General features: G+C 32.2%; 1 protein-coding gene and 1 long non-coding RNA gene across 3 annotated transcripts in view; one reads left to right on the forward strand and one right to left on the reverse strand.

The window, feature by feature from the left end:
• Positions 1-5880: 5880 nt before the first annotated feature.
• LOC115245515 (cysteine protease ATG4B) overlaps positions 5881-27419 on the reverse strand; it is a 46983-nt gene continuing 25444 nt past the window's right edge. For both annotated transcript variants that reach the window (XM_029823886.1, XM_029823885.1), the window contains 5 exons: positions 22433-22584; positions 22203-22281; positions 17675-17829; positions 10221-10386; positions 5881-7415 (listed from right to left, as the gene is read on the reverse strand). In XM_029823886.1, coding sequence (XP_029679746.1) covers positions 7348-7415; positions 10221-10386; positions 17675-17829; positions 22203-22281; positions 22433-22584 — 620 coding nt within the window. In that variant the 3' untranslated portion in view covers positions 5881-7347. The remainder of the gene's footprint in view (positions 7416-10220; positions 10387-17674; positions 17830-22202; positions 22282-22432; positions 22585-27419) is intronic.
• Positions 11074-13526, forward strand: LOC115245516. Its single transcript, XR_003885558.1, has 2 exons — positions 11074-13069; positions 13355-13526. It is a non-coding gene; the product is annotated as an uncharacterized LOC115245516 (long non-coding RNA).

Below are 27419 nucleotides of genomic sequence, written 5' to 3' on the forward strand. Positions count from 1 at the left end.
CCGAGCAAGATCCGCGTGCGCGCAATCTGATGGCAGATTGATAGCAAAAACTGAGCAGGATCTGCGTGCGTGCAATTTGACGGCAGATTGGTAGCAGAAATCGAGCAGGATCTGCTAACTTGACTTGACGTCAGATTGTCGGCAGAAACCAAGCAAGATCTGCGCGCGCGCAATCTGATGGCAGATTGATAGCAAAAACCGAGCAGGATCTGCGCGCGTGCAATTTGACGGAACTATAATCGGTTTTAATATCGCTTTCGCGGATTATTTCCAATCTGAAATCATTACATTCTAGTCCATATTGTTGTCAATCCAAATAAACACGAATAATCGAATGGATATTGTGGCTGCCGTAGGTCGTCACATTAAGCACAATCCGCGATACAGTAGCGCGACCCGCAACTTGGCGGCCCACGCGTCCGCGCGTAGTCCCGGACGGCGCCGCTACGCGGCGAAGGTCGAGCGAGCCAACCTGGAAGTAGAAAGCGGTCAAGCGGGATATAAGGCGGACCCTCTGTGGAGAAATCGTATGTTTGTTTTTAACAACTAAGTCCGTTTCAATTGTAGAAAGACCGATTCAATAATTGATTGTGACTCATGATAACAGCAAATCCGACTTCACACTACATAAAATCAATTTACTTTTCATCTGCAAAATGATAAAATTTTTTATTAAGGGTCGGCAGAAGTGACGGCCAAACTCCAAATTGATATTGGAGACCTCGCGCGGGGAAAATGTGAAACTCAGGTTTTTTTTATATAATTATGCAGTCCTGTACAGAACCGAATTTTGCATTTTGGCTCTTAAAAATTTATAATAAATGAAATATATCTGTCCTGTCTATTATATTGAATGTCCTTTGAATTTCCAGAGGACAGACATGTGTTATCTGGCAATTAATTGTTAACATTAATTTCGTTTAATATTAATAATTGAATTTGATGCGCATGTTTTCATATATCCAAAATTATTATTTATTTAATATTTCATGAGAAATATTATTGTGCGCAACATTCCAAAAAATTTTACAAAAATTAGTATTCAGCCGCTAGTTCGTTTGTTTACCGCTATGCGACGCGCGGGCGATGCGTTCATCTCGTATTTGAGATTTGGTCATGAGAATTATATAAAGCTTGCAAAGAGCAACGGGCAGAAAATTAAAAATGTAATTATTTTCTATCAGTTCAGTTTCTGATGCAATCCCAACATAGGAAATTCAGATATTGAATTGTTTAGAAAATATTAAACAGCTCAAACCCGGAAGCCAAACCTAATATATTTGTATGTACAGCATGAAAGCCTCAAATATCAAAGAACGTGAATTATTTTCCCAAAATTCACCGTCATTTTGCCATTTGGGTTTGAGATCCTTTAAATTCATTTAGATGCACCATTTTATATGAATGGCTAAAAGTTGCAGATTCTACTCGGTTTCTGCTACCAATCTGCCGTCAGTTTGCGCGCGCGCAGATCCTGCTCGGTTTCTGCCATCAATCTGACGTCAAATCGTGTTAGCAGATCTTGCTCGGTTTCTGCTGGAGATTCTGTGAGCAGGCTCTGCTGGCAGATCATTAGCCTAATGCGGACATAACAGATGCCAAATTGCTAGCAAGAGCTGAGGAAATCTGTTGCCAATCTGCTGGCATATTGCGCGCATTTTGCTTACTGGGTATGCGCATTGAATAACTCCGATAAATTTCGATGGATCTGGATAAAACTTGCTATCTTAAAGTTTTTTGGATCGCTGAATCGGAATCTGAGCTCAGGGATTACAAATTCGTCATCGTTCAGTTAATATGCCGCCCGAAAATGCTCTCTTTGAACGGTTTTCGAGACGGTAAGCCGAAGTACAGCACGAAGCGAAAAAAATACCATCGCTATTAGCTAATGACCAAGAAATCACGACCCCAGAGTATGCCACGTGGAGGCTACGATGGAATTTTACATTCCGTTTTTTTTAATAGTATCTTTTTAATTAAAAAAAATTTTTATTTTTTTTGAGGTTTTTTTTTTTAAGATTTTGTGTTAATTTTGTGTCAAGTCCGCCGACTGGACTAGTTTCTGAATTCTAATAGATGTTGCAAAAAATTAGGTTCTTTTTGGACGTCTGATTTCAGGCGGGATGCGCGATATCAAAATTACGACTCCGGATTCGAAATCAGCAACCTCAAAAACGATTATACCGATTTTTGAAATATAATCGATCTTACCAGTTTTGGCACAAAAAACGGCTCAAGGGCTTACCAATTAAACAAAGAGTAAAGAATAACAGGAGTAAGCATTTGATGTTAAGCGAGCGGACGGAAGTGACTATATATAAATGGACACTCAAGATGGCCGCTCAGGAACGAATTGCAGCATGACAGACATACTAGAAGTATGTCAAAGGTCTGGCAATGCACCATGATTTTACAATTAAAAAAGTCTTCGAAAAAAGTAGACACTCAAGATGGCTGCGATGACGTACTACCGTTCGCGATAAGTCTACCCCCACTACCGATATGCTCACTTCTGTTATTCTTTCCTCATTATTACCGCGCGGGGTCTCCAATATCAATTCGGAGTTTACCCGTCACTCTTCTGTCGACTACTAATCGTGGAAAAGAATTTATTATTCTGTACAATTAATAAAAAAATTTTAGTGCAGAAAAAAAATAATCGCTTTAGTTGGTAAAACAGACAATCCCAGAAGCCATTTAAGAAGAACTACGCGTGTCTGTTCAGATCACCTGTGAAGTAGACAACGCGACAGTATTGTGCGTGATGTTTGACAATACTAGTCTACGTCCTTTGATTTTATGTTCTTGCTTTTTTTAAATTTTATTTAAAGGACGCGTCAAAGAAAGAGAGAATACAAGTTTCTTAACAAAATTGATTTTTTCCATGAGATCTACCACCCGCTGAAGTTTGTCCCACAAGTTTGGGTTCTGCAACATTATGTATAGTAATGATATCCATCGAAATTTTTTATATAAAAATAAATTTTTGTACCATTATTGATAAGAACATAATTTTTATTTGATTACAATTATCAATACATTTGATTTCCAATTTTTTTTTATATAATCAATATAATCAATATAATCAAATAAAAAACAGATAAAAAAATAATCTTATTGTACAAAAGTTTTATATAATATATACAACAAAGCATAGATTCTCAATGTTCACGTGTGTGTCATCTAATTTCATTAAAATTATAAAAGAATTGAGTATATTCATATATAAGATATGAAAGTTCGAGAAGTTTCATAGTGTATCATCTTATATATAACTAAAGATGAATTATTTTAAACATTAATAATGAAAAAGGAAATTTTATTAGCATTAAGTAATGACATATGTGAAAGAGATATATGCGGATTGTCTTAACACATTTTAACATTTGTTTAGAAAAGCCATACTATGAATTCTTATGAACTTTCATGCCCTCCCCCCCCTAGCCATATATTATTATATTATATATGTTTTTATTATAAATTCATTGCGCATACATATATTTATGTAAAAACTTAATACAAAATTTCGCTTTTATTAATTAAATTATTTTGTGTATTTGCTGCGGTATTTGCATACTCCTTATAAAAATTAATAATAAATCATATAATTGTTATACAAATTTATAAAAACAAGAAAAAATGTAAGAAAAAAACCGTAACATAAAATAAACGTCATAAATATGTATAGGAAATAAATATGTTGCTCTCTTTTGTCTTCTTTTTCTCCTATTTCGTCAATTATGAAATTAATAATAATCACAGAGTTTTATAGAAGTCTGTGATAATAACTGACTTACACATATGTTATTAAAATGTGTATTTTCCCAATATGTATTCTACTTTAAATATAATTTATTTGGCATATTTAAATGGTATTTATTAAAATAAAACTTAATTAAGGCTCATTATAAGGATATTTGAGAAAAAGCAACAATGCATTAATTTAAAGATTATTCTAATATAGCATGTACTTCATTGAAAGCATTTCTTTCAGCTGTCACACATTTAATGTAATCATGATTATCAGAGATAATTATTATATCATTTTAACTAAAGATTTTAAGATAAAAAATAAGTTGTTTATCTAAAATACTTTTAAATTATAAATGTATTTTGTATTTAAAGAGGTTCTTTTAAAAATGAATTCTGTATTAAAAAATACATACTTATCTTTTAAATCTTAATGTTGAGTAACATTTCAAAGAAAATATTATTGATAATCGTTCAAGATCGTTAAATTTAATAATCTTTGGTCTTCTTGTGTTTTTTATTTTCCAGATTTCAATTTTTTTAAATATTCTCTAATTTCTAGAATTTTATCTTATATTTATAGTTTTTAAAATCTCTTTAATTGTTAAATTTTTTTAAGTTGTTAACTTTTTATATTCAGAAATATTAAAGTATTTTTAAATTATTTTTAATTTATTTTAAATTAATGTATTTTTATTTTAGAAATAATTACACATGCTCAATTATATGTGAAAATGATAAATAATCAATGCTATACCACAGCATCACAAATATCTTTGTAAATGTATGCAATTTTTGATGCTTACAATATCGTAAGAATAAACCTAAGTATTAAATGTATATATACAATATTTTTAAATATAAATAACTTATATATATACACACATGCAGAATGTCCCAGATTTACCATATCACCTGCTAATGACAGATTTCTCATTTGGAGACAAAAAATGTAATGCCAGATATCAAAGCAATAGCTATGTATACATTATTTATGGCAATAATAAAACTTAAATAAGAAACCATTTTAAGTTATTTTAAACTGCCCAATCAAATTGTTCAATATTCGCGTTTTTATAAAAGGCACTGTATATCGCACAGTAAAAATGCTCTTAAACAATCAACATATACAGAGTGTCACGTAAAGGCCGCCCAATAACAATAAATACATAGCATTATTCCTGATCAAAAAATGAGTCGAAAAATCCTGCACTATTTTTTTCTATAACATTTAATAAAGGAGTAATTATTGAATAAAGTTGGGCCAATCAGTGCCGATCTTTAGCCGTCAATGAGCTGCGCGCCTAGTAGTGTGCATAAGCGTTCCGCTACTACGGCGCCGGCAGCGCGGCAGTGCTATGTCTTCGCGCCGATTTGCCAGACTTTACTCCATAATTACTTCTTTATTAAGTGTTATAGAAAAAAAATGGTCCAGGATTTTTCGACTCATTTTTTGGTAAGGAATAACGCTATATACTTAGTGAGCGGTCTTTATGTGATATGTATATACAGGGTGTTTCACAATGTCCGTACAATATTTTAATAGCATATTCCAGAGATAAAACAGAATCAAAAATTCTAATACAAAAATTTTGAAGCTGGAATAGTTTTTGAGTTATAAGCGATCAAAGTTAGCCAATAATGTTCACTTGATCGTGTGGTTAATGCTGCTGTGCGCGCCGTCACGCACGTGATGTGCCCATATGTTATGAAGATGGCACGATATTATAGTGTTGATGAAAGTACGTCTATAGAGGAAATCAAAGTAATGAAGATCCAACTTATCGAGAGGCTCTACTGTAATTGTTTACTTATTTAACTTTGTTAATCTAATGTAACCGTCCTCTCCCCATTTGGACCACCGCTTTCAACTTATCTCTCTTCCTCTCCCTCTCTCTCCCCTTCCCCACTTTCTTCTTATTACTCCTTTCTTTCCTACTACATCTATTCTCTATTTTTTCTCTATCTTTTTTTCACTTCTTTTCTTTGAATCGTTTTTATCCATTTCTTATCATTTTCTACCAACATTTCTGCTAAAATTCTTACCATTCCCTTTCTTCCTCCATTCTGTGTTTCTTTCCCACATATGCTGCCATATATTTCTCTTTCCTTTCTCTCCACATACTTTACATTTTCTTTTTTTCTCTTCTTCTCAGAACCATCTTTCCTCATCTCATTTTCTAATCTTTAGATTGCATGTCTCCTCCATCTCCAGTATTCTCTTTATCCTCCCATGCCATCTATTATATTTCGATTTGCCAATTTTTCTCTATTTCTCCTTCTGCTGCATTTTCCTTTTTATATTTTATTTTATCTCATCCAGAGTATACTTATACTACAGTCTAGTCTTTTTTATATCTTTTTTCAAATTTTCTAGCTCTTGCTAATTTCCTACCTTCTCCTTCTAATCTCTTTTCAAAATTCTAATTCCATCAAATTTCTTCTTTGCTGCTCTATTTCGCAACTTATCTCTATATATATTTCTTTCCTTTTCATATACCTTGACATTCTCCAAAATCTATCTTATATACTTTTCTTCTATCCTTTCTATTCCTTTTCTTTTTCTTCACACACACACGCACACGCACGCACACACACACAAGCGTTCTTTTTCCTATGCCCCATACCTATCCCGCCATTTCCTTTCTTAGTTTGTTTCTTATATGTTCGTTTTGCTTTTTGTTTGATCATAACATATATATTCAAGATATCTCATTGATCTCACTTCCTCTATCTTTCTTCCCTTCCAATTTCAGATTACTCTTTTTTTTCTCACCCCTCTTTTTAAATATCACCATCTCTATATCTTCTCCGCATTAATTTTAATATTTTTTCTGTATGTATTTTTCTAATCTTTCCATTATTGCTCTCATCCTATCTTCTTCTTTTGCTATTAAAACCATATCATCTGCTTTATCATGTATTATAGCTTTGATATTTTTGTATTAATGGTCTAGTTTACAACAATATACTTTAATATGTACTAAGTACTACATTGGCCAATCATAGTCATTCCTTTAAAGAATGGAACAGCTGTGATTGGACAGTATAATATTTAGTACGTATTAAAGTATATCGATGTAAACTAGGACAATAGCAAATTTGGTCACCCGCACTACAACGCATTAGTGCATATTAAAGACTGCTACACATGTGAAGTTATCTAAATAAAAAAGAATAATATAAATATTTTAAGTAATTAAAATCCAATCATAATAAATTGTCATTTTATATATTTAACAGAACATACATTATTATTTCATCATCAAAGTGTTTATATATATTATATCATTGCATTCAGATTTATACTTGATAAATAACAGCCTTTAATATGCACTAGTGTGATGTAGTGCAAATAATCGAATTCGCTATAAGATTTTTGTCTCCAAAATGATTTCAAGAATTTGTTATTAGCGGATAATGCAATAAGTTTAGAATACTATGTACACACACTCGCATGCGCGCGCGCGTGTATGAAATTTCGCATCACGGTAGTCGAAAATACAAATTGACTTTAAAAATACTATCGTTATACTACATATAATAATCAACTGTTATCTCACATTTTGTTGCAATATTAGGTAGTTTAGATGGACGTCAACCAAGCAGTTCAAAGTCTTCATCAGACGTGTCATATTGACGTTCAACATGTTCAAAGTCCACAACTGCACAGAGAATTACATTTATATAATAAATCTCCTTTTGTCTAAATAACTCTTCTAATATTTAATTTCTTTACATTAAAAAAAGATTTTGATTTCATCTAATTTTTTTCAATTAACATCTATTATCATAAAGTTCCATTTTAAAGGTAGTAAAATCATATATTATTAGTAAATACAGCCTGAATCGGACACCGAGCAATAAAGCATGATACTTATGAAGCCTGGACGAACAAGAAGCCGTATCTCGATCACATCAAAGTTCGGATCAGAAGCGTTTGCTTATATTCTCGAGCAACTGAGGAAGAGAGGTGGGCCGAAAAAAAACCCAAAAATTACTTATGGTTGGCTATCAAGCTGATTTCTACAACTACAGATTATATAATCTGTATAATTCACAAATTGGAAAAATTATCATATCAAAAAACGCCATCATTCATGAGACAGATCACCGTCTCAATAACCGAAACGGAAAAGTTACAGTGAAGTTGAGCTCTTGGGTGCAGAAGCAGAATGGTCATGATCACCACATCTAATCGTAATGAGCATGAGAACAAGAATGGACACAATAGAAATAACAGTTTTCAACGAGATCAGCAATCAGTTCAGGACAAAGTCAGGACCTTAGGAGACAGAAATACGATTAAGCCACCAATTCGCTATGAAACAAATATAGTTAAATTTGATGAATCTTCGTATACAAAAGTAATGTCTTCCAAGGATGCCGGCAGTTGCAAGAGAGCAATCGATGAAGAGCTAAAAGCTCACGAGCTCGATGGTATCTGAATCTACAAGAATCTCAATCTAAAAAATCTTCCTGAAGAGAAAAAGCCCATCAGATTCAAACGGGTTTTCAAGAAGAAATATATATAGTCCACATAAAAATGTCCATCAATATAAAGCTCGTCTGTGTGAGAAATGCTTTACTCATCAGAAGCGAGATGTTGACTATCAGGAGATTTTCTTCATTTGTAGCGATTCAATACGGGCAATGCTGATACTTGCTACACAGCAAGACATGAAGAATGGACAATTTGATGTAAAAATAGCTTTTCTTAACAAGAAAAGATCTACATGGAAGTATCAGATGAGGTAATACATATAAAAACAAGGTTTGTAAATTGCAAAAGTCACTGTATGGATTGAAACAGGCATCACGAACGTGGTATTGTTCGATTCGTTTTTAAAGGGTTTTGTGCCGAACAAAGCAGAAGCATGTGTTTATACGGGCAATTTTGAATCTAACAAAATCCATTTAATAACCTAGATAATGGCCTAATTCTGACATCATCACAGAAGGCGTTTGATGTAGTTTTGAAAGAATTTAGGTCAAGTTTTAGGATTACTAGATAAATGATGTAAAAAATTACGTAGGTATAGAAATCGTTCGTGATATAAAGGCAAAATCAATTTTGATTTATTAGGAATCGTACGTAAAACGTATCTTTCAGAAATTTAACATGATCGAATCGAGAATTAAAGATATTCCTGCGAACTTACGCACATGTTTATCTTCAGCGACTGAGTGTATTGTGGATACGAATAATATGTCGTATCGACAAGTTATAGGCAGTTTAATGTTCCTTTCCATTCTTACGCCCAGATATAATATATTTTGTGAATTACTTAAGCAGATTCATAACATGCTTCAACAGGCAATACTGTGTTGTAAAGAATGTGTTTCGTTACCTAAAAGGAATAATCAATGTAGGAATCTTGTATGATGGAATGTGTGAAAATAAATATTTGTATAATTTTTCAGAATCAGACTATGTTGGTGATCTAGATACCAGGCGCTCCATAACGGGTTATTTATTCACTTCAGCTAATGACGCAATAACCTGGGATTCTCTTCGACAGAGAACAGTGTCACTTAGCACGACTGAGTACATCGCTGTCTGCGAGGCAGTAAAAGAAGCTTTGTAGTTGAGGTTGTTACGTAATAACTATTATTAATATAACAAGCCAATCGTCATCAAGATAGACAACCAAAGTGCAATTTAACTTATTCGTAACCCTAAATTTTACAAAAAAGCATATATATTGATATTTGCTACCATTTTGTGCGAGAAAAATATACAAATGAAGACATCAATTGATATCGAATACGTATGCAGTCAAAAACAAATTGCTAATATTTTGACTACAGGCTTTAAATCGAAATGTATTCCAAAATCTAAGAGCGAACTTTGGAATGCATGGAGCACATAAATGCTTTCGAAAGGTGGGAGTGTTGAAGATTTGATTTTTCAAGCTTCTATCACATAGCTGTGACAGTGCTTCTAGCGCCGCGCATAGAGGGAAGCAGTAGATCCATGCGTGCGTTTTTTTTTGCACATTCCTCTTTTTCTCAGGACGCCGAGCACTACCCTCTCGTATCACATATGGAATGTAATTAATATCAAAAAGAGTTTTGTATAAACAAATAAATACTTCAGTGTAACTATGAGTGCTTCCTTTAACGCCCATAACAAAAATATCTCTTTTTTTCAATATAACATTGAACACACATGTTTTCGCAACGCTTGCGCGTATGTAGCGCTCATTTCTAATAAAAACAAGTGACGCGCATCGCAAAAATCAAATATTAAACAGTTCTTTTCGAGGTCAGAAAAGACCCCGGCACTGTTCGGCGAGAGTTAAAACACATACATACATACATACGTACATATAATATATGCATTCGCACACGCACACACATGCGTACGTTCATACATCCACACATATTTTTTCATATCAAATTAATACAAAATTCAAATTATATCGAAACATATAAATTGTTATTTGTAATAGTAATTAAATACGTACGACTAGAAGCTGCTATTGCCTCAGAAGCAACATCATCTGTTGGTGACCAATGTGCCAAACGTTCTTTGCAGAGCTCAAACAATGGTTGCTTTTCGGGTAAAATTAATTCTTCTTGCATTGATTTACATAAAGATTTAAATTCCTTTTCTGTAGTGCAGAAGAAGCACTGAAATATAAGACAGATTAATTATTAATAATAATATAAATATAATTTTCAAAATATCATTGTAACATTTGTTTAATTGTATTTAAAATGTAATAAAAATATAAATATCTAACATATTCTTTCTAAATTTTCAAGTATTAGTGTAAAGTATTAGTGTAAAGCATAATATTCAAGATTAGTATAAAGAAAAAAACAAATAATTGTTTAAAAAAATACATTATAAATAATTACATACTTTTTCTTAAAAACACTTATTTTTTTTTACTAATTGATTTGTCTCATTATTCTGCACATACAAGTATTACGGTAAGATTATCGAGAACCAAATATTTTACGAGATATTTGATTTTTTATATCAAAATATGTCAGATTAAGATATAAAATAACTCAAAAGGGGTGTACGGGTGGTCTAGGACACCCTGTATATATACATATATGTATATACAGGGTGTCCGGGAATAACCGTATCACCTCTCGTATGCAGGTAGAATAGGTGAAACCGAAGAGAAAAGTCCTTTAGCATTTTGCGAGTCTCGTAATAATTATTGAGAAATTAGTTAAAAAAGATCTGCCAATTCGCGCGAGTATAAGCGTGCGGTGAGAAAAAATGCGCCTAAAAGTTACGCGGTCGCTAGGCGTGACGAAGCTTTGAGAAGAGCGCTCTATAAATGACAACAGTTACGCACGAGCGATACATAACGCTGGATTCTCACGTCCTAGCGAACACATATCAATAATGGGCTGTCCCTTCTCACTGCGCATATATATATGCCATTGTAAAAAGTATTCATTGGACTACTTCCACGGTGTCTGAAATTTTATTTAAAACAGTTATTGAGTAAGGAAGGGAAGCTATAAGGAATTCTGGATTGGATGACATAGAGTTGACAGTTTCTGGTGATGGCACGTGGAAAAAATGTAGCTTCATTTCATTACTTGGAGCATCGACGTTGATCGGATGGTTCACAGAAAAAATCGGCGATATTTTAGTGAAATGTGCGCCTTATAAATCATGTGAGTATTAAGAATCGAGAATAGGCCCAGCTGAATATGAAGAGTGGAAAGCAGAACATAAAATTGATTGCTCATCGAATGACAAAGAATTCGCTAGAAAGATGGAGATAGATGCTATAAAGGAAATGTTTTTATGATCTGAGGAGCGTTACGGATTCAGATATATCAATTATATAGAAGATGGTAATTCGAAGACATATAAAGAAGTGGTTGACGCTAAACCGTATGGAGATGCAGTACAAATAAATAAAAAAGAATGCATTGGATACGTACAAAAACGGATGGAAACATGACTTCGTCAATGCGTAAAAAAAGAATAAAGGCATAGAAGGAATAAGTTCACTGGAGAAATGATAGATAAATTGAGCATCTATTATGGATTAGCGATCCGCAGAAATTGTGACTGTGTAGAAAAGATAAGAGATGCAATCTGTGCCACGTTCTACTACTATCTCTCAGATAATGAGCAACTACAACATGAGAAGTATCTTCCAGGATCTGACTCTTGGTGTTCGTAGCAGAAAGCGAAGGCAGAGGGCAAGTTGGCTGAGTACAAACATGATTATAAATCGCTTCCACCGGAAGTTCTAGATGTAATCAGGCATATTTATGAAGATCTCAACACAGACACTTTATTGGAACCTTTTGTCAGAGGATATACCCAGAACAATAATGAGAGTCTCAATAATTTGATCTAAAAGATATCGTCAAAAAAAGTCCACTCCGGTCTAAGTATAGTCGAAATTGCAGTCAACATCGCTGCCTGCTTATTTAATGAAAGGTCTGTGACTTTATCAAAAATAATGCAAACAATACAAATCGACACAAGGTTCAATGCTCATCGGTAGATCGCTAAAAAAGAAAGCCGGCACCTGAGTGTCTTGCCAAGCACGCGACGCAGAGTTCGATGAAGGACGAGCAGACGAAGCACAAAGAGCAAAAAAAGGGTAATAAAGAGGCTTCTACGTCAAAGAAAGGAGTATTCTATAATCCAGGCATCGATGTTGCGTATGGTAAAAAATAATTTCATTCAACAATTTATTCACAGCATGTACCTGTTAGTGTCACGTAAAACTTTAAACGCGTTTTTTTTCACAACAATGTTTTGAAAACCGCTACCAGAAATATCTCGGAGATTAATGAACCGATTTGCATGAAATTTTTTACAGCTACTCTCAATACAATAATCTAGTATTTGTCATAGGATTTTTTCGATTTATGGCTTAGTTTTTTTTTATAAATAAAAAAAGACCGATCTTTAGGTCGAAAATCGCATTTTTCACTACGAACCCAAGTAGAACAGAAAATCACAATAATATCAAATGACATCAAGATGACATCAAAATGACATCGAAATGACATCATAATGATTTTTGATAGTCATTATGATGTCATTTTGATATTATTATGATTTTCTGTTTTGCTTGGGAATCGATGTCATTCTTCGAAAAATCAATTTTTTCAAAATCGCCTATGACAAGTACTAATTTTCTTCATCTAGTTTAGGCCTATCTAACCCGCGGCTCGTGAGCCACGAGTGGCTCTTTCCCCGATCTCTGAGCTAGGGCTTAGTTTCCCCCACTGTTTCAGCCGACTAAGCCGTCGACGCTTGGTCTTCGCTTGTCGACGCTGCGCGTCGAGAGTGTGGGTTGCAGAAAAACGCGATGGTGTAAGTCTAAAGCGGTAAGGCCAGTGGCACATAGAAAAACTTAAGCAATAAAACTTAAGATTCAAGAATTTCATCCATACGGAATTTTCAGCGTTGCTTATGTTTCAATATGGCTGCTTACGTTCTCGACTGTAATTGGTCGCTTTCATTATATCTTAAGTCTTATTGCTTACGTTTTTTTTTTTATGTGCCACGGCCCTAAGAATAAGATCGGTGGCTCCTCCGCTCTTGGCAGTTAGACAGGCCTGATCTAGTTTAACGGAAAATTTTTGTTTTTTGTTTCAGATGAGAGAGGGCGGAGGTATCTCTGGTACATTTTTAAACACCGTTCGGGAAAATAGCTGCCAAGATCTCCATTTTTTATATTTTTTATTAAAATTCTGGGAAGATCTTCTCAAAAGACTACTCTGCAAGACATGTATTTTCCTTTAAAAAAAAAAAAAAAACAATAATTTTACCCACAATAAAAATTCGTTAATTTCGTCTTAATTTTAGGCCTGTCAAAGATATATATAATCTCTTAAAAGATTAAAAGAAGAAGGTGAAGGTAGTACATAAGTTATCCGAAAGATATATAGATAAAACAGATACAACAGAATAAGATTCAGAATTCTAAATATGATATAAAATATAAGGAATTATATACGATAGAAACTACAGAATACTTAAGAAAGCAAGATCATAAAGATTTTAAAAAAATTATTGCGAGATTTAGATGTAGGAATGAAGAACTCCGTGATAAATTTTGGCGTGAATAAGAAAAGAATATGTGTAAGATATATCACAGGGAAGTCAAAACGTTAGAACATATAACAACAAATTGTATCATGGAAATCCTAGCAAACACACTTTTATAACTATGTTATAACGGTTACATAACTCAATGTAATAAAATATAACAAGTAATATTACAGGATTGTAACATGTAATACACTCGTTACTTGTAATTTCCCTTTCAAGGAAGCAACAATGTTATATAGCAGTTATACATTTAAATGTAACAATTATATAATGTAATATTATTGATACATTAAGAACATATCTGTAATATAATTAAGATATAACATGTTATTGCTACTGTTTTGATATTTATATAGTTTTGTTATATGAATGTTACATCATAATTTTTAAATGTTTTTGAATATACATGCATGCATACAGCACAAAAAGATGTAGAAACATTACATAGATGCGTATTTATAATAATATAGTATATACAGATGTTTTTCATTTTAACATATATGTTTTCTAAAGTGCAATTACAAATATTACTTTATATATACATTATATGACAAAAACACTTAGTAACATAATTAAATAAATAATAAAATAATTTAATTTAAATAATTTAATTCGTAGAATGCAAAATTTTATTTATATGAATATTATTAGAATTGTATTTTACATCTTAAGTAGACAATAAACGAATGATTTTAACTTTTTTGGATATTTATCTGCCCGATTTCCAAACAATCAGTCCAATATCTGAATTCTCTATGTTGGGATTGCATCAGAAATTGAATTGATCAAAATAATTACATTTTTAAGGCCTAACACCACTTTGAACCACAAAAAAAAGGTCTATTTTTGAGAATTTTTTTTAGAAAACGGTAATAGCAATTAAAAATCTGTAAAAAGGTATTTATTCTACATATTTTAAAATACATAAAATGAATTTTTATTTATATTTTTTGAATAAAAAGACGTCGTTATGGCGGATCTTCGGAGACGATTTTTTGGCGAGGGTCAAATCGGCGTGCAAAATTTCTCCGTCACAGTTTAACCTAGAACAAAAAACCAAAAATTTTTATTTTCTATATGATATTTACTAAAGAAATATGTAGGGGTTTTACAAAATTTCAATTTTTATGAAAATGGTGAACGTTTAAAAAAGAAGTGTCATTTTTCGTCAAAATAATTTGCTATAAAAATAGCCGTAAAAAAACAATTTTTGTTATTTTGCAAAATCTTTACATATATATTTCTTTGGATAATTGATTTACAAAGATTCTCTCAAAATTTCAAATCAATCGGATAAAAATTGTGGAAGTTATACTGCACGCCAATTTCAAAAAAGTCATTTTGAAAAAAAACGCGTTTAAAGTTTTACATAGTGATATGCGGCGCCGATTGTAAGCATCTGTACAGTCATAAAAAATTCGAATTTTGTATTTCAATCAAGTGCACCTTATTTTTATGACTATAAATTGCCATTTAAGCCAAAAAAAAGAAATTTCGATTTTTTCAAAGTTTCAAAGTGGTATTAGGCTTTAATCTCTTATCAATTGCTCTTTGCAAGTTTTATATAATTCTCATGACTAAAACTTAGGCCGGTATTCATAGTCCGTTCTTATATTTAAAATCATCTCAAGTATGGTCTTAAGATGCTGTGCGGCCATTTCATTGGTTGAATGGAATCTTAAGACGACCCAAGACCACACTTATGGCGTTTTTGAATGTAACAGGTTTAATCGCTCTGAGAGCGATTAATGACGTCATTGTAGCGTCTCTGCCAATAAAAGACTTGAATTCATAGTAAAATATAGTGATTAATTGATCCGAGTTGGATTAATCCGTTCATTCGAAAACGCTATTAAGGCCGGTATTCATAGTCAGTTTTTATATTTAAGACCGTCTTAAGCACGATCTTAAGATGTCCTAAACCAATCACAGAGCCATATTAGCATCTTAGGACATTACTTAAGACAGTCTTGAAATAAGAATTGACTATGAATACCGCCCTAAGACAATCTTAAATATAAGAACGGACTATGATTACCGGCCTTAAATGCGAGATGGACGCATCGCACGTCGCATAGCGATAAACAAATGAACTAGCAACTGAATACTGTTTTTATGTTATATATGTGTGTGTGTGTACACTCAAGGGCAGGAATGGTGTCCCTCGGCGGTTAGGTGTATACGTATATGACAACCGAAAGTATCATGCATACACACGGATCGCGTATGTATGTATATGTATCACTTGAAGAGCGAAGAAGATCAAGCACCGAAGGAGAAAAAAGTGGAGGGCATTCCGATATTGCATCCTTATTGCAAGTCATATGATCGAGAGAGAAAACACTGCAAGACGTGATTAGGATTGCCACCTTTTTTAAAACAAATAACGTATCCCATACAGCACCGCAAGATTGTAACAACATTGCAGCAACATTTTTATATAGTTTTGTTATATGAATGTTACATCATAATTTTTAAATGTTTTTGAATATACATGCATGCATACAGCACAAAAAGATGTAGAAACATTACATAGATGCGTATTTATAATAATATAGTATATACAGATGTTTTTCATTTTAACATATATGTTTTCTAAAGTGCAATTACAAATATTACTTTATATATACATTATATGACAAAAACACTTAGTAACATAATTAAATAAATAATAAAATAATTTAATTTAAATAATTTAATTCATAAAATACAAAATTTTATTTATATGAATATTAGAACTCTATTTTACATCTTAAATAGACAATAAACAGATGATTTTAACTTTTTCGGACATTTATCTGCTCAATTTTTAAACAATCAGTCCAAAATCTGAATTCCCTATGTTGGGATTACATCAGAAATTAAACCGATTGAAATAATTATATTTTTAATCTCCTGCCAGTTGCTCTTTGCAAGCTTTATATAATTGTCATGACTAAAACTCGCTAGACGCATCGCGCGTCGCATAGCGATAAACAAACGAACTAACGGCAAAATACTATTTTTATGTTATATATTAATTTTATTAGAGTTATGTTCTTAATGTATCAATAAAATAATATAATATTAAGTTAAAATAATATAATTTTAAGTTATATAAATATTATATTACATGAGTACGATTATTTTAACATATATTATATAACAACAGTAAACAGATGATATATAACAGTTTTATAAAAAATATATAACAGCTGTTATTTTAAGTTTATATTCTAATGTTATAACTGTTATAATATGTTTGCTAGGATAGTACAAGAATGAATCAAGTTTTGGGAAAGAAAGAAGACAGAATCAGCTGAATCAAAAAAATTGTAAGAATAAGAAAAGAGTATAAGACCAAAGAAAATCTAGTAGATAGACTTAGGGAGGAATCAAAATAAAATGTTTAAAGATAACTTAAAAATGATACAATTATTAACTATCAAGTCAAGTTATTATATAAAGATTATTTAGGCTAAGAGAAATTGTTATGTAATATATAAATTTTATAAGTACAACAATATTATACGGTAAGCACTATAAAGTGTTTCCACTAAAAAATTTTCCCCTTTTAAAGCCGAAAGGCAAAAAAAAATATCTATGTTTCTCCGTCTATTAACAAATTCCTGAATTCGTGTATTAAGGCTCTTGTCTCTATATGTACACTGACATAAAACCAAAATATATCTAAAACGCATGATCTAAAACGCGCGAGTTTAGCCGAAATACATCTCTTTTCAGATCTTTTTGCGATAATACTCCGTCCAAATATTTTTTTGTTTATAGTATATTGATGACTGTATGTTATATTATTAGTACCCATAACTTTAAATATTTTTTATCGACTTTAATAAAAGATAAAAATAAACAAAATATACTAACAAGCGCCACAGAAGGATCCATGCTTGTAATAGGAATACGACTAGCTGATTTACAGTGATATGTAGTATCCATTTCAATTTCTTCTTCATTCATCTTGTCTTCAATACTACCTGATTTTTGTGTAGTATGAGGATCCAAATAAATCACTTCATCCCCTAAAAATATTAATTTTTACATTTATTAAAATGCATAATAATTAATTTTATATAACCCTAAGTAATAAAATGATGATAAGTTTTGGTCATAAAATGACCATTAGATAATTAGACATTCTAAGTTAGGTCTCATAAGACCCAAAATATATCACATCTACGGGAGACCATTTTTTGACGTTCTTTTGATGGCAAAAATAAGAAACACAATATACAAATTACAGTATTGTTATATAAAATCATATATTAATGTTTTAAAACGTATAAGTAAATTTAAATAATTTAATTTACAAAATTAAAGATCTTTTTGGACAGAAATTGTTTGAATAAGTGAAAATCGAACAATTATCTGTCCGATTTGCCAAAAATCAGTTCAATATCTGAATTTCTTGTATAAGAATTGTGTCAAAAATTGAACTGATAGAAATATATATATTATAAAATTATTAGCATTTTGTAGGCTTTATATACACTCATGACAAGAATTTGAATACGGGTATAGATAATGAATAACGCGCCGCATAGCGATAAGCGACTGAACTATTTTATAATACTTTTTAATAAGCTGCAGATTCTGTTCGGTTTTTGCTGCAAATTTGCCATCAGATTGCACGCTCCAGATCTTGCTCAGTTTTTGCTGACAATTTGATGTCAGTCATGTCAGCAAGCTTTGCTCGGTTTCTGCCGCCAATTTGCTGTCTAGTTATGTTAGCAAGCTTTGCTTGGTTCTTGCCGGCAATCTGCCAGCTTAATCGGTAATAACAACTCTTGCACCAAATTTGTAGCCTTTTTGCTGACAATAATTTGTAGCAAGCACTTGGCAATCTGTTAGAACAGACGTGGCTGACTGGGTATATATATACAGAGTGTTCCATTTTAAAAACGACAGTCAAATATCTCCAAATGATTTTTGAAAAAAATGTATCAGGCAAAAGTTGTAGGGTTTCGAGAGAGACATAATATCGTGACCTAGAATTGCCCTTGATGTTTTTCAAGGTCATTTAAAGATCAACTTAATTTTTTTGAATAGAATGGGGTATATTTTCTTGCAAAATCGGAAAAAGCCTTCAATTTTACATAAAAAAGTACTAGGACACTTTTGGTCTAAACTTATTATTTAAGAAAATATGTCATGAAAAAGAAATGAATAGTGTGTATATATGGAGAGACCTTCAATGACGCACGATACAATTGCGCAACCTAACCTAATCATTCAAGGGCAATTCTAGATCACGATATTATGTCCCCTTCAAAACCCTACAACTTTTGCTTGATACATTTTTTCTAAAACACCGTCACTTGGACATATTTGAATGTCACTTTTTAAGTAGGATACCCTGTATATATACAGGGTGAATCATTTAAATGTCCCTAACTAAATATATCTTTTTTCCACATCTTTTGCAAAAAAATGTTTCATACAAAAGTTTTGTTACTTCGAGGGGGACATAAGATGGTACTATCGGTTTGGTCGTGGATGAAGGTCATAAGGTTATTTCAAGGTCATCTTCATTTGTTTAAATGAAATCACCCTAATTTATTTACATAAATCAATTCTTCGCAATGTTCGGCGTAAAAAGTTATAAGGGTAGTATAGTCAAAAATTTAATAGGTTACGAGTTATTTTATACTTTAATGTGACATAATTTTATATAAAAACTCTCTCTCCCTATTATATATCTCGTAAAATGTTCACTTTTTGATTATCTTACCTCAATAGTTTTATGCACAAAACAATGAGAGAAATCAATTGATGTAAGGAAAACACATACTTGTTTTTAAGAAAAAATATGAATTTGCACTAAGCAGTTACATATTTTTTAAATTTTATTAAAATAATTAATGTTTTGTTTTAAAAGACGAACACACACAACAGAGAGGATTTGAAGTCATTAAATACTACGGGAGTGACGATTTGTGCAGTCCTTATCTCTGCTGACACAAATGCGCGCACGCACACGGGACTGTCGTTCCTCCAAGTCTTTACTTGTGGTCTTGGATTCGACTAAGAGGGAATACATGCACATAAGCATATGCATGTAAGACAATCGCTTGATTGACACTCTCAAGTTTAGGTAAGGTAAGCAGGTAAGCAGTTAAGTTAGTTTAGATAAGTTAGGATTTTATCTGATTAGCACTTTCGAGTTTTGTTCAGTTCGATTACAAAACACACGGATATCTTCTAAACTATTGGTTTCAGAGAAAATTTTCAAGAGAGGTTTTTTATGCAAAATTAAATGGTCTTTCAGGTTCTAGTATAAAAAAATACTAATTTCCATTAAAAAAAAATTAAGTTACCCTTAAAATGATTTTAAAAACCACGACCTATAAACATTTCTATAACAATTTATGTTCTCCTGAAGATACTGCAACTTTTGTTTAAAACAATTTTCTCTAGAAACAATATTTTTGAAGATAAAAATTTGTCACGCTTTATATTGTTTACCCTGTATATATCGGGTGATTCAGACCACCCGTGCCAGCCGTTTTTCTAAAAAATGTGACGTTACAGGAAGGTAGGAAAAAATTTTCATTACTGGGCATTCAAAGTAATCATTGGTGATTTTTCGGCACAAATCGGAAATAGATGTAACTGGGGTCAGTTTTGAAATTTCAAGTAGGAATATAGGTATACATACATATATGTATGTATGTATATTTAAAATTTTTTTATTAAAAAATCAACATCTTTGGCGAAATAAAAATCGGTTATTTAAAATGAGCCACCCTGTATATATATCCATATAGAATGAATTTAAAATTTTCTATATAATAAGCACGCATCTAATGTAATTAGACTACTTATTCAATAATTAGTTATATTTATTTTTAGTAGTGTGAGAGAGAGAAATGTCTGTATTCTTAATATACTAGAACAAAATAAATTCCTATTTTTAGCCTTTTACCTCACACACATACACAATTTGTACTATATTTTAATATACAGGGTATATCATAATCGGCGGCTACAAATTATGTAGCGTTATTCCTGAATGAAAAATATATAGAAAAGTTTTAAAATATTTTTTCTGCGATCCTTAACAAAGAGGAATTATTAAACAAAGATAATCGGCATCGTTTGTAGACAGGCATATATTCGTGAACCGCACGCCAGGTTAAATGTAATCACGCATAATGCAATGTCGTCTACTCAATGCATGATTCACGGACATATGTCCATCTAAAAAACGGCACTAATTGGGTAATCTTTATTTAATTATTTCTGTTTCGTTAAGCATCGCAAAAAAATTTAGAAACTTTTCGGCTCATTTTTCATTCGAAATAGCGCTATGTAATTCGTGCACAAATTATGATATACTTTGCATAGTACATGAAAAATATAAAAAATGGAAATATCGTTTTAATTATACACACTTTCCATTTATGCATTTGAAATGCGATATGATGAAGAGTGCTCAAAACAAAAAGTTTGACTATAATAGTTATTTAATATTTAAGAAATTAATATTTATATTAATATTTTTACATCAAATTATTCTAAATTTTCAATTAAAAAAATTATTTTGGAGTAAAAAAATCTAAGAAAAAAATAATAGCTAATAAGAGCCAAATTGCTGTATTGGTCCTAAACAAGTGAAAAAATATTTAAAACATCACAAAAAAATGTATGTACGTTTCGGATTTAACTCGGGCCGTCTTCAATGAGTATGATATTAGTTAAGTACTACGTCAACAAAATAAAAAATAAAATTATATCTCAAAAAATTAACGATGAATTGAAGATGAAACGTACCAATTTTCTTATAATTAATTAATATTTTATTAATAACGTTTTAAATATATTTCTGGACTTATTTCCACACGGAATATAGTTCTTTGGCTCTTATTAGCCCATTTTTTTCTCCTTATTTGATACTTTTTCCATTTTCTGAAGAATTTTTCGAATGTTTAAATATATATGTCAAAATATTTTAAGAAAAAGCTGCTCTCTCCCCCCCCCCCTCTCCAGAACCAAAAGTCAATTTCTCGGCTTTTAAAGTTTAATATTGATTGAAAAATTATCTTTTAACTAACAGTAAAAATTAGAGTCAAAATTATAAACATGAAACAAAAATTTATTGTTAATTTAAAATATGCAATGATTTGATACAAATATAAAAATTTTATTATATAGTTATTGAAGAGCAAAAAATAGAAGAATTACAAGATTAAAAACAACCTTAGTTTTAAATTTCCATTAATAAAAAAGCTTTAATTTTGTAAAATAATTGATTCTTACTACTGTTTTTATTATTATATTTCTTAGTATATTACTATTATTCTTACTATTGATTCTTCTTTTTTTATATTTTTAGGACGCTACATGTGTTCTGTATAAACTTAAATTGTTATTATATTTATTAAAGTATACAAACCCACACAGCCTATAAAATATAAAGCAAGATTGGGTTTTCCTCCAATCACTCCCAAGGATTGTGTAATCTTGAATGATGTCTGAAAAAATGTTTCTATAAATCTACAAGATACATTTTAAATTAAATATATGCATTAGTAATATGTTATAATAAAATATTTTTATGCATCTTATTGTATAAAGTATTAACGATTAAATTCAATGTTCAATGCATAACAATTTTTATGTTACCTTAAGTCCATTAATGTATATAGGATTAATCTCACTAAGTCCAAGGCGCAACGGGATTAACAATAACAAAGGCTTCCATTGGCTAGGTGCCTTTAGAGATATTTCTCCATCTATTTCCGGTGTCATACCACCTTCTACTTTGCATTGTCTCACTACAAATCCATACATCACAACACCCGTAAATAATAAAATCAAACATAACAAAAATTATTCAGTCAATCAACTAACAATCTATATATATAGTTTTAGATCTCACAGAGATAAACATTTTATGTCCTATTCATTTTTACCGTACGAGTGATAGTTTTCGACAAAAACGATGGACTCTAAATCTTATATCTGTCCTCCCATCTAAGCATGTACTTTGCAGTATATATACGATTTCACATGGGTCTGCAACTTTTCACGCAAAGCGAGGTTCCACGCAAACCTATTTGTCTAGTTTTTTGGTAGTGGAGCCACCCACTGTTTCCGTGGGTTCCGCCCCCCTAAAAAAGCACTCTAAAGTTAGGATTTTTGTGTTAACGCTGTTACTGTCTTTATACTCCATTTCCTCGAAAACTATTATTCGTACGGTGAAAATGTATAGAACCTCAAATGTTTATCTCTGTGAGATCTAAAACTTTTGTTGAAAACATTTATCATGATTTTTCGCATTTACTGAGATAAACGTAAAAAACTATTATTTTTATAGATTTTTCATGGTTTTTACCATAAAAATCAAGTAGTCGCCAATTTTCACTATGATATTCGTAATCAGCGCGTCAAAATACGTAAGAATGCTGAGTTTCAAAAAAATCGGGGGTAAGTATTAGGTGTACAAATAAATTTCCGCTGTTTGACAAAAGTTGGCGCCACCAGTAAGTTATGGTTAAAATTGTCAGATGTAAAACGTCCTTATCGTAAGATTGGACATCAGTTAATAACATAACCTTTTTCGGAACTTTATCCGAAAAATGGAACAAAAAATAAGATTTATAGGAAAATATAAATTAAGAAATGTATATATACAGGGTGATCGCCCACTAAGTACATAGCGTTATTCCTTACCAAAAACTGAGACGAAGAGTTCTGAATCATTTTTTTTTATAACGCTTAATAAACGAGTTATTATTGAGTAAAGTCGGGCCAATCAGCGCCGACCTTTAGCCGGGCGCACGTCGGTGAGCCGCGCGCCTGGCAGAGCTGCCAGTTTGTGGGAAATGGGAGCCCCCACCAATTACCACGGGACTTACTAACACAGACGTAGCCGCTACGTCTGTGTTAGTAAGTACCGTGGTAAGTGGTGGGGGCTCCCATTTCCCACAAACTGGCAGCTCTGGCGCCTGGTAGTATGCGACAGCGCACACTTCATGGCACGCGGCTCACCGACGTGTGCCCGGCTAAAGATCGGCACTGATTGGTCAGACTTGGTAATTATTGGTAATTATTTACATTAACGGACACCTCACCGATAACCTTGACTTTGACATATGTTGTTAAGGACATGACCCTGAATAACTTTTCCTTATAACTTAATCGGCGGTCATTGTTTATTAAAAAGTTTGAGAAATTTGCCAATTTGTGTCAATGCTAAAGAAAGTAATTAGTATATTGGCTGTATGCAGTATAGGGAAGGCAGCTTTGATGACCTTGACCTTGACATATGTTATTATAAACAAAAACAGTTTGAGAAATTTGTCATTTTGTGTAAGTGCTAAAGGAAGTAACCCAGTAAGCAATTTGATAATAAATTGTTGCCAAATTGGCATCAAATTCGCTCAAAACTTGGTAACAAATCTAGTGCCATCTGTGTTCGCATTAATCTTGTGTTTTGGTGACAAAGCTTGCTGACATAACCTGACAGCAAATTGATGGCAAAAAATCGAGCAAAGCTTGACATGATTTGACGTCAAATTGGTGGCAAAAATCGAGCAAGATCTGCGCAAGACAATCTGACAGCAGATTGTCAGCAAAAACCGAACAAATTCTGCAGCTTTTGGCCATTCATATAAAATAGTATATTTAAATGGATTTAAAGTCGCAACCCTAACCCACTCGGCATGTAATATTGCTGAAATACTGTAATGTTCGGAAATGGTACAGAAATATTTCATTAATATTTCAATTGTAACTTTGCATCCGAAATATTTCAGAAATGTATCTGCATCATGTTTTTTAAAATATTACATTTTTTATCAAAAATTGGGCATTTATTGTGAAAGAACGGAACCTAATGTTTTATTTGAAGTATTGTCCATCGCTTGCCACTACTTTTTCCCATCTTTCTGGCAGCATACGGATACCACGTCGGAAGAATGCTTCATCTTTTGAGGCTATCCACCAATCGACCCAATTTTTGGTATCTTCATATGATGTGAAGTGTTGCTCAGACAGGCCATGCGCCATCGATCTAAACATGTGGAAATCAAAAGGAGCAATGTCTGGTGAATACGGCGGGTGAAACTTAACTTCCCAATTGAGTGTTTCCAAATAGGTTTTGACCGGCGCGCTTATTCGGCTCGAAACTCGTCATTTCCGCACACAAAAGAATATATTATTCTGATAAAAAATCACTAATGTTTTAAGGTTATGTTATTGACTGATGTCCAATCTTACGATAAGGACGTTTTACATCTGACAATTTTAACCATAACTTACTGGTGGCGCCAACTTTTGTCAAACGGCGGAAACTTATTTGTACACCTAATAATATTATTAGTATTTTGCAGGCTTTATATACACTCATGACAAGAATTTGAATACGCCCAGCAAACACAGATACATAACTGTAACATTGCCATAATAAAACGTAATATAACGTATTTGTTACATGTAACATTCACGTTAGTTGTAATTTCCCACTCATACAAGATTGCAGTTATATAACATGAATAATATTATATTGCAATATTTCTGTAGGCGGACATTTTATTGTTGCTGCAATATCATAACAATACTGCAACAATATTTTGCAATGTTTTTGCAATGTTGCAATCTTGCAAAAAAATGTTGCTGCAATGTTGTTACAATCTTGCGATGCTGTATGGGAGACGTCATTATGTCGTCTTTTGACGTTACTCTGTTTACTTGGGCTGTTACATTACATATTACTCCCAAGTTACATAGCAGTTATATTCTGGTGTTATATTGCATAAATAAAAAACATTTATATAATCCCAATATAAATTAGGTATAACAAATGTTACATTACATGTTGCTCCCATGTTACATAGCAGTTATATTCTGGTGTTATATTGCATAAATAAGAGACAGTTATATAATCCCAATATATATTAGGCATAACAACTATTACATTACATGTTATTCCCATGTTATATAGCAGTTATATTCTGTGTTTGCTGGGCGGGTATAGATAATGAATTACGCGCCGCATAGCGATAAGCGACTGAACTATTTTATAATACTTTGTAATAAGCTACAGATTCTGTTCGGTTTTTGCTGCCAATTTGCCATCAGACTGCGCACTCCAGATCTTGCTCAGTTTTTGCCGACAATCTGATGCCAGTCATGTTAGCAAGCTTTGCTTGGTTCTTGCCTGCAATCTGCCAGCTTAATCGGTAATAACAACTCATGTACCAAATTTGTAGCCTTTTTGCTGACAATAATTTGTAGCAAGCACTTGGCAATATCTGTTAGAACAGACGTGGCTGCCTGGAATTTGCTGATATGTGTATGTAGACACAGTGCTCGTGTGGATGGGGAAGGTTTTTTTATTGTTTCAAGGTTGGCCGCCAATCTAAAATATATGCATTACATCTAATCTTGATCCTTCAAGTTAGGTGTAATGCATATATTTTAGATTAGCGGCCAACCTTGAAACACATAATAAAAAAACCTTCCCCACCCACACGAGCACTGTGTCTACACCTACACACACATATCAGCAAAATTATTTCCTTTAACACTGACCCAAAATGGCAAATTTCTCAAACTTTTTTTGTTTATAACCTTTTAGTAAACAATGACCGATTAAGTTATAAGGAAAAGTTACTCAGGGTCATGTCCTTGATAACATATGTCAAGGTCAAGGTCATCGACAAGGTGTCCGTTAATGTAAATAATTACCAAATGTATATATGATATCAGTAAATCATTAGATAAATAAATAATTAATGCTACATATACAGGGTGTATCCTAAAAAGTGGGAAGTATTGCAATGGGGGATTCAGGACACAAAAATAAGAGAAAAAGTTCATATAAACATATGTCCGATATGACTTTGTTTTCAAATTATAGCTTGTTTTATTTTCCAATAGAGTTAAGACAGCATACTTGGATATCGGTTTGCTGTTTATGTACAAGATTTAAAGGACTTAAGGTCTTGTTAATTTGTAAACATAAACGCGTATTATTTGTGTTGTAAGTGATACGGTTCATATCTTGTGTTCAGTGAAGATAAGGTATTCGTATCGTACGTTAGTACTATTAAAGATAGAAGTACGTTTAAGTGAAAACTATGGTTTGGTCAAATAATGAAATAAACCCGTATTTCGAAGACGCTCATCTATCCTTTGGAACATTTTTCTTTCAGGCAGACGACGATTCGGAAACGTTTCCGCATACAAAAGTCTAGCTCTGACTGCATTACCGTGGGCTAATCCATACATGAAATGTACGTCTGCCATTTCATTGTTTGACCAAACCATAGTTTTCACTTAAACGTACTTCTATCGTTAATAGTACTAACGTACGATACGAATACCTTACCTTCACTGAACATAAGATATGAACCGTATCACTTACAACACAAATAATACGCGTTTATGCTTACAAATTAACAAGACCTTAAGTCCTTTAAATCTTGTACATAAACAGCAAACCGATATCCAAGTATGCTATCTTAACTCTATTGGAAAATAAAACAAGCTATAATTTGAAAAAAGGTCATATCGGACATATGTTTATATGAATTTTTTCTCTTATTTTTGTGTCCTGAATCCCCCATTGCAATACTTCCCACTTTTTAGGATACACCCTGTATAT

Source organism: Formica exsecta, unplaced genomic scaffold (assembly GCF_003651465.1).
Source record: "Formica exsecta isolate Colony F162 unplaced genomic scaffold, ASM365146v1 scaffold986, whole genome shotgun sequence".
Classification (NCBI taxonomy): Eukaryota; Metazoa; Arthropoda; class Insecta; order Hymenoptera; family Formicidae; genus Formica; species Formica exsecta.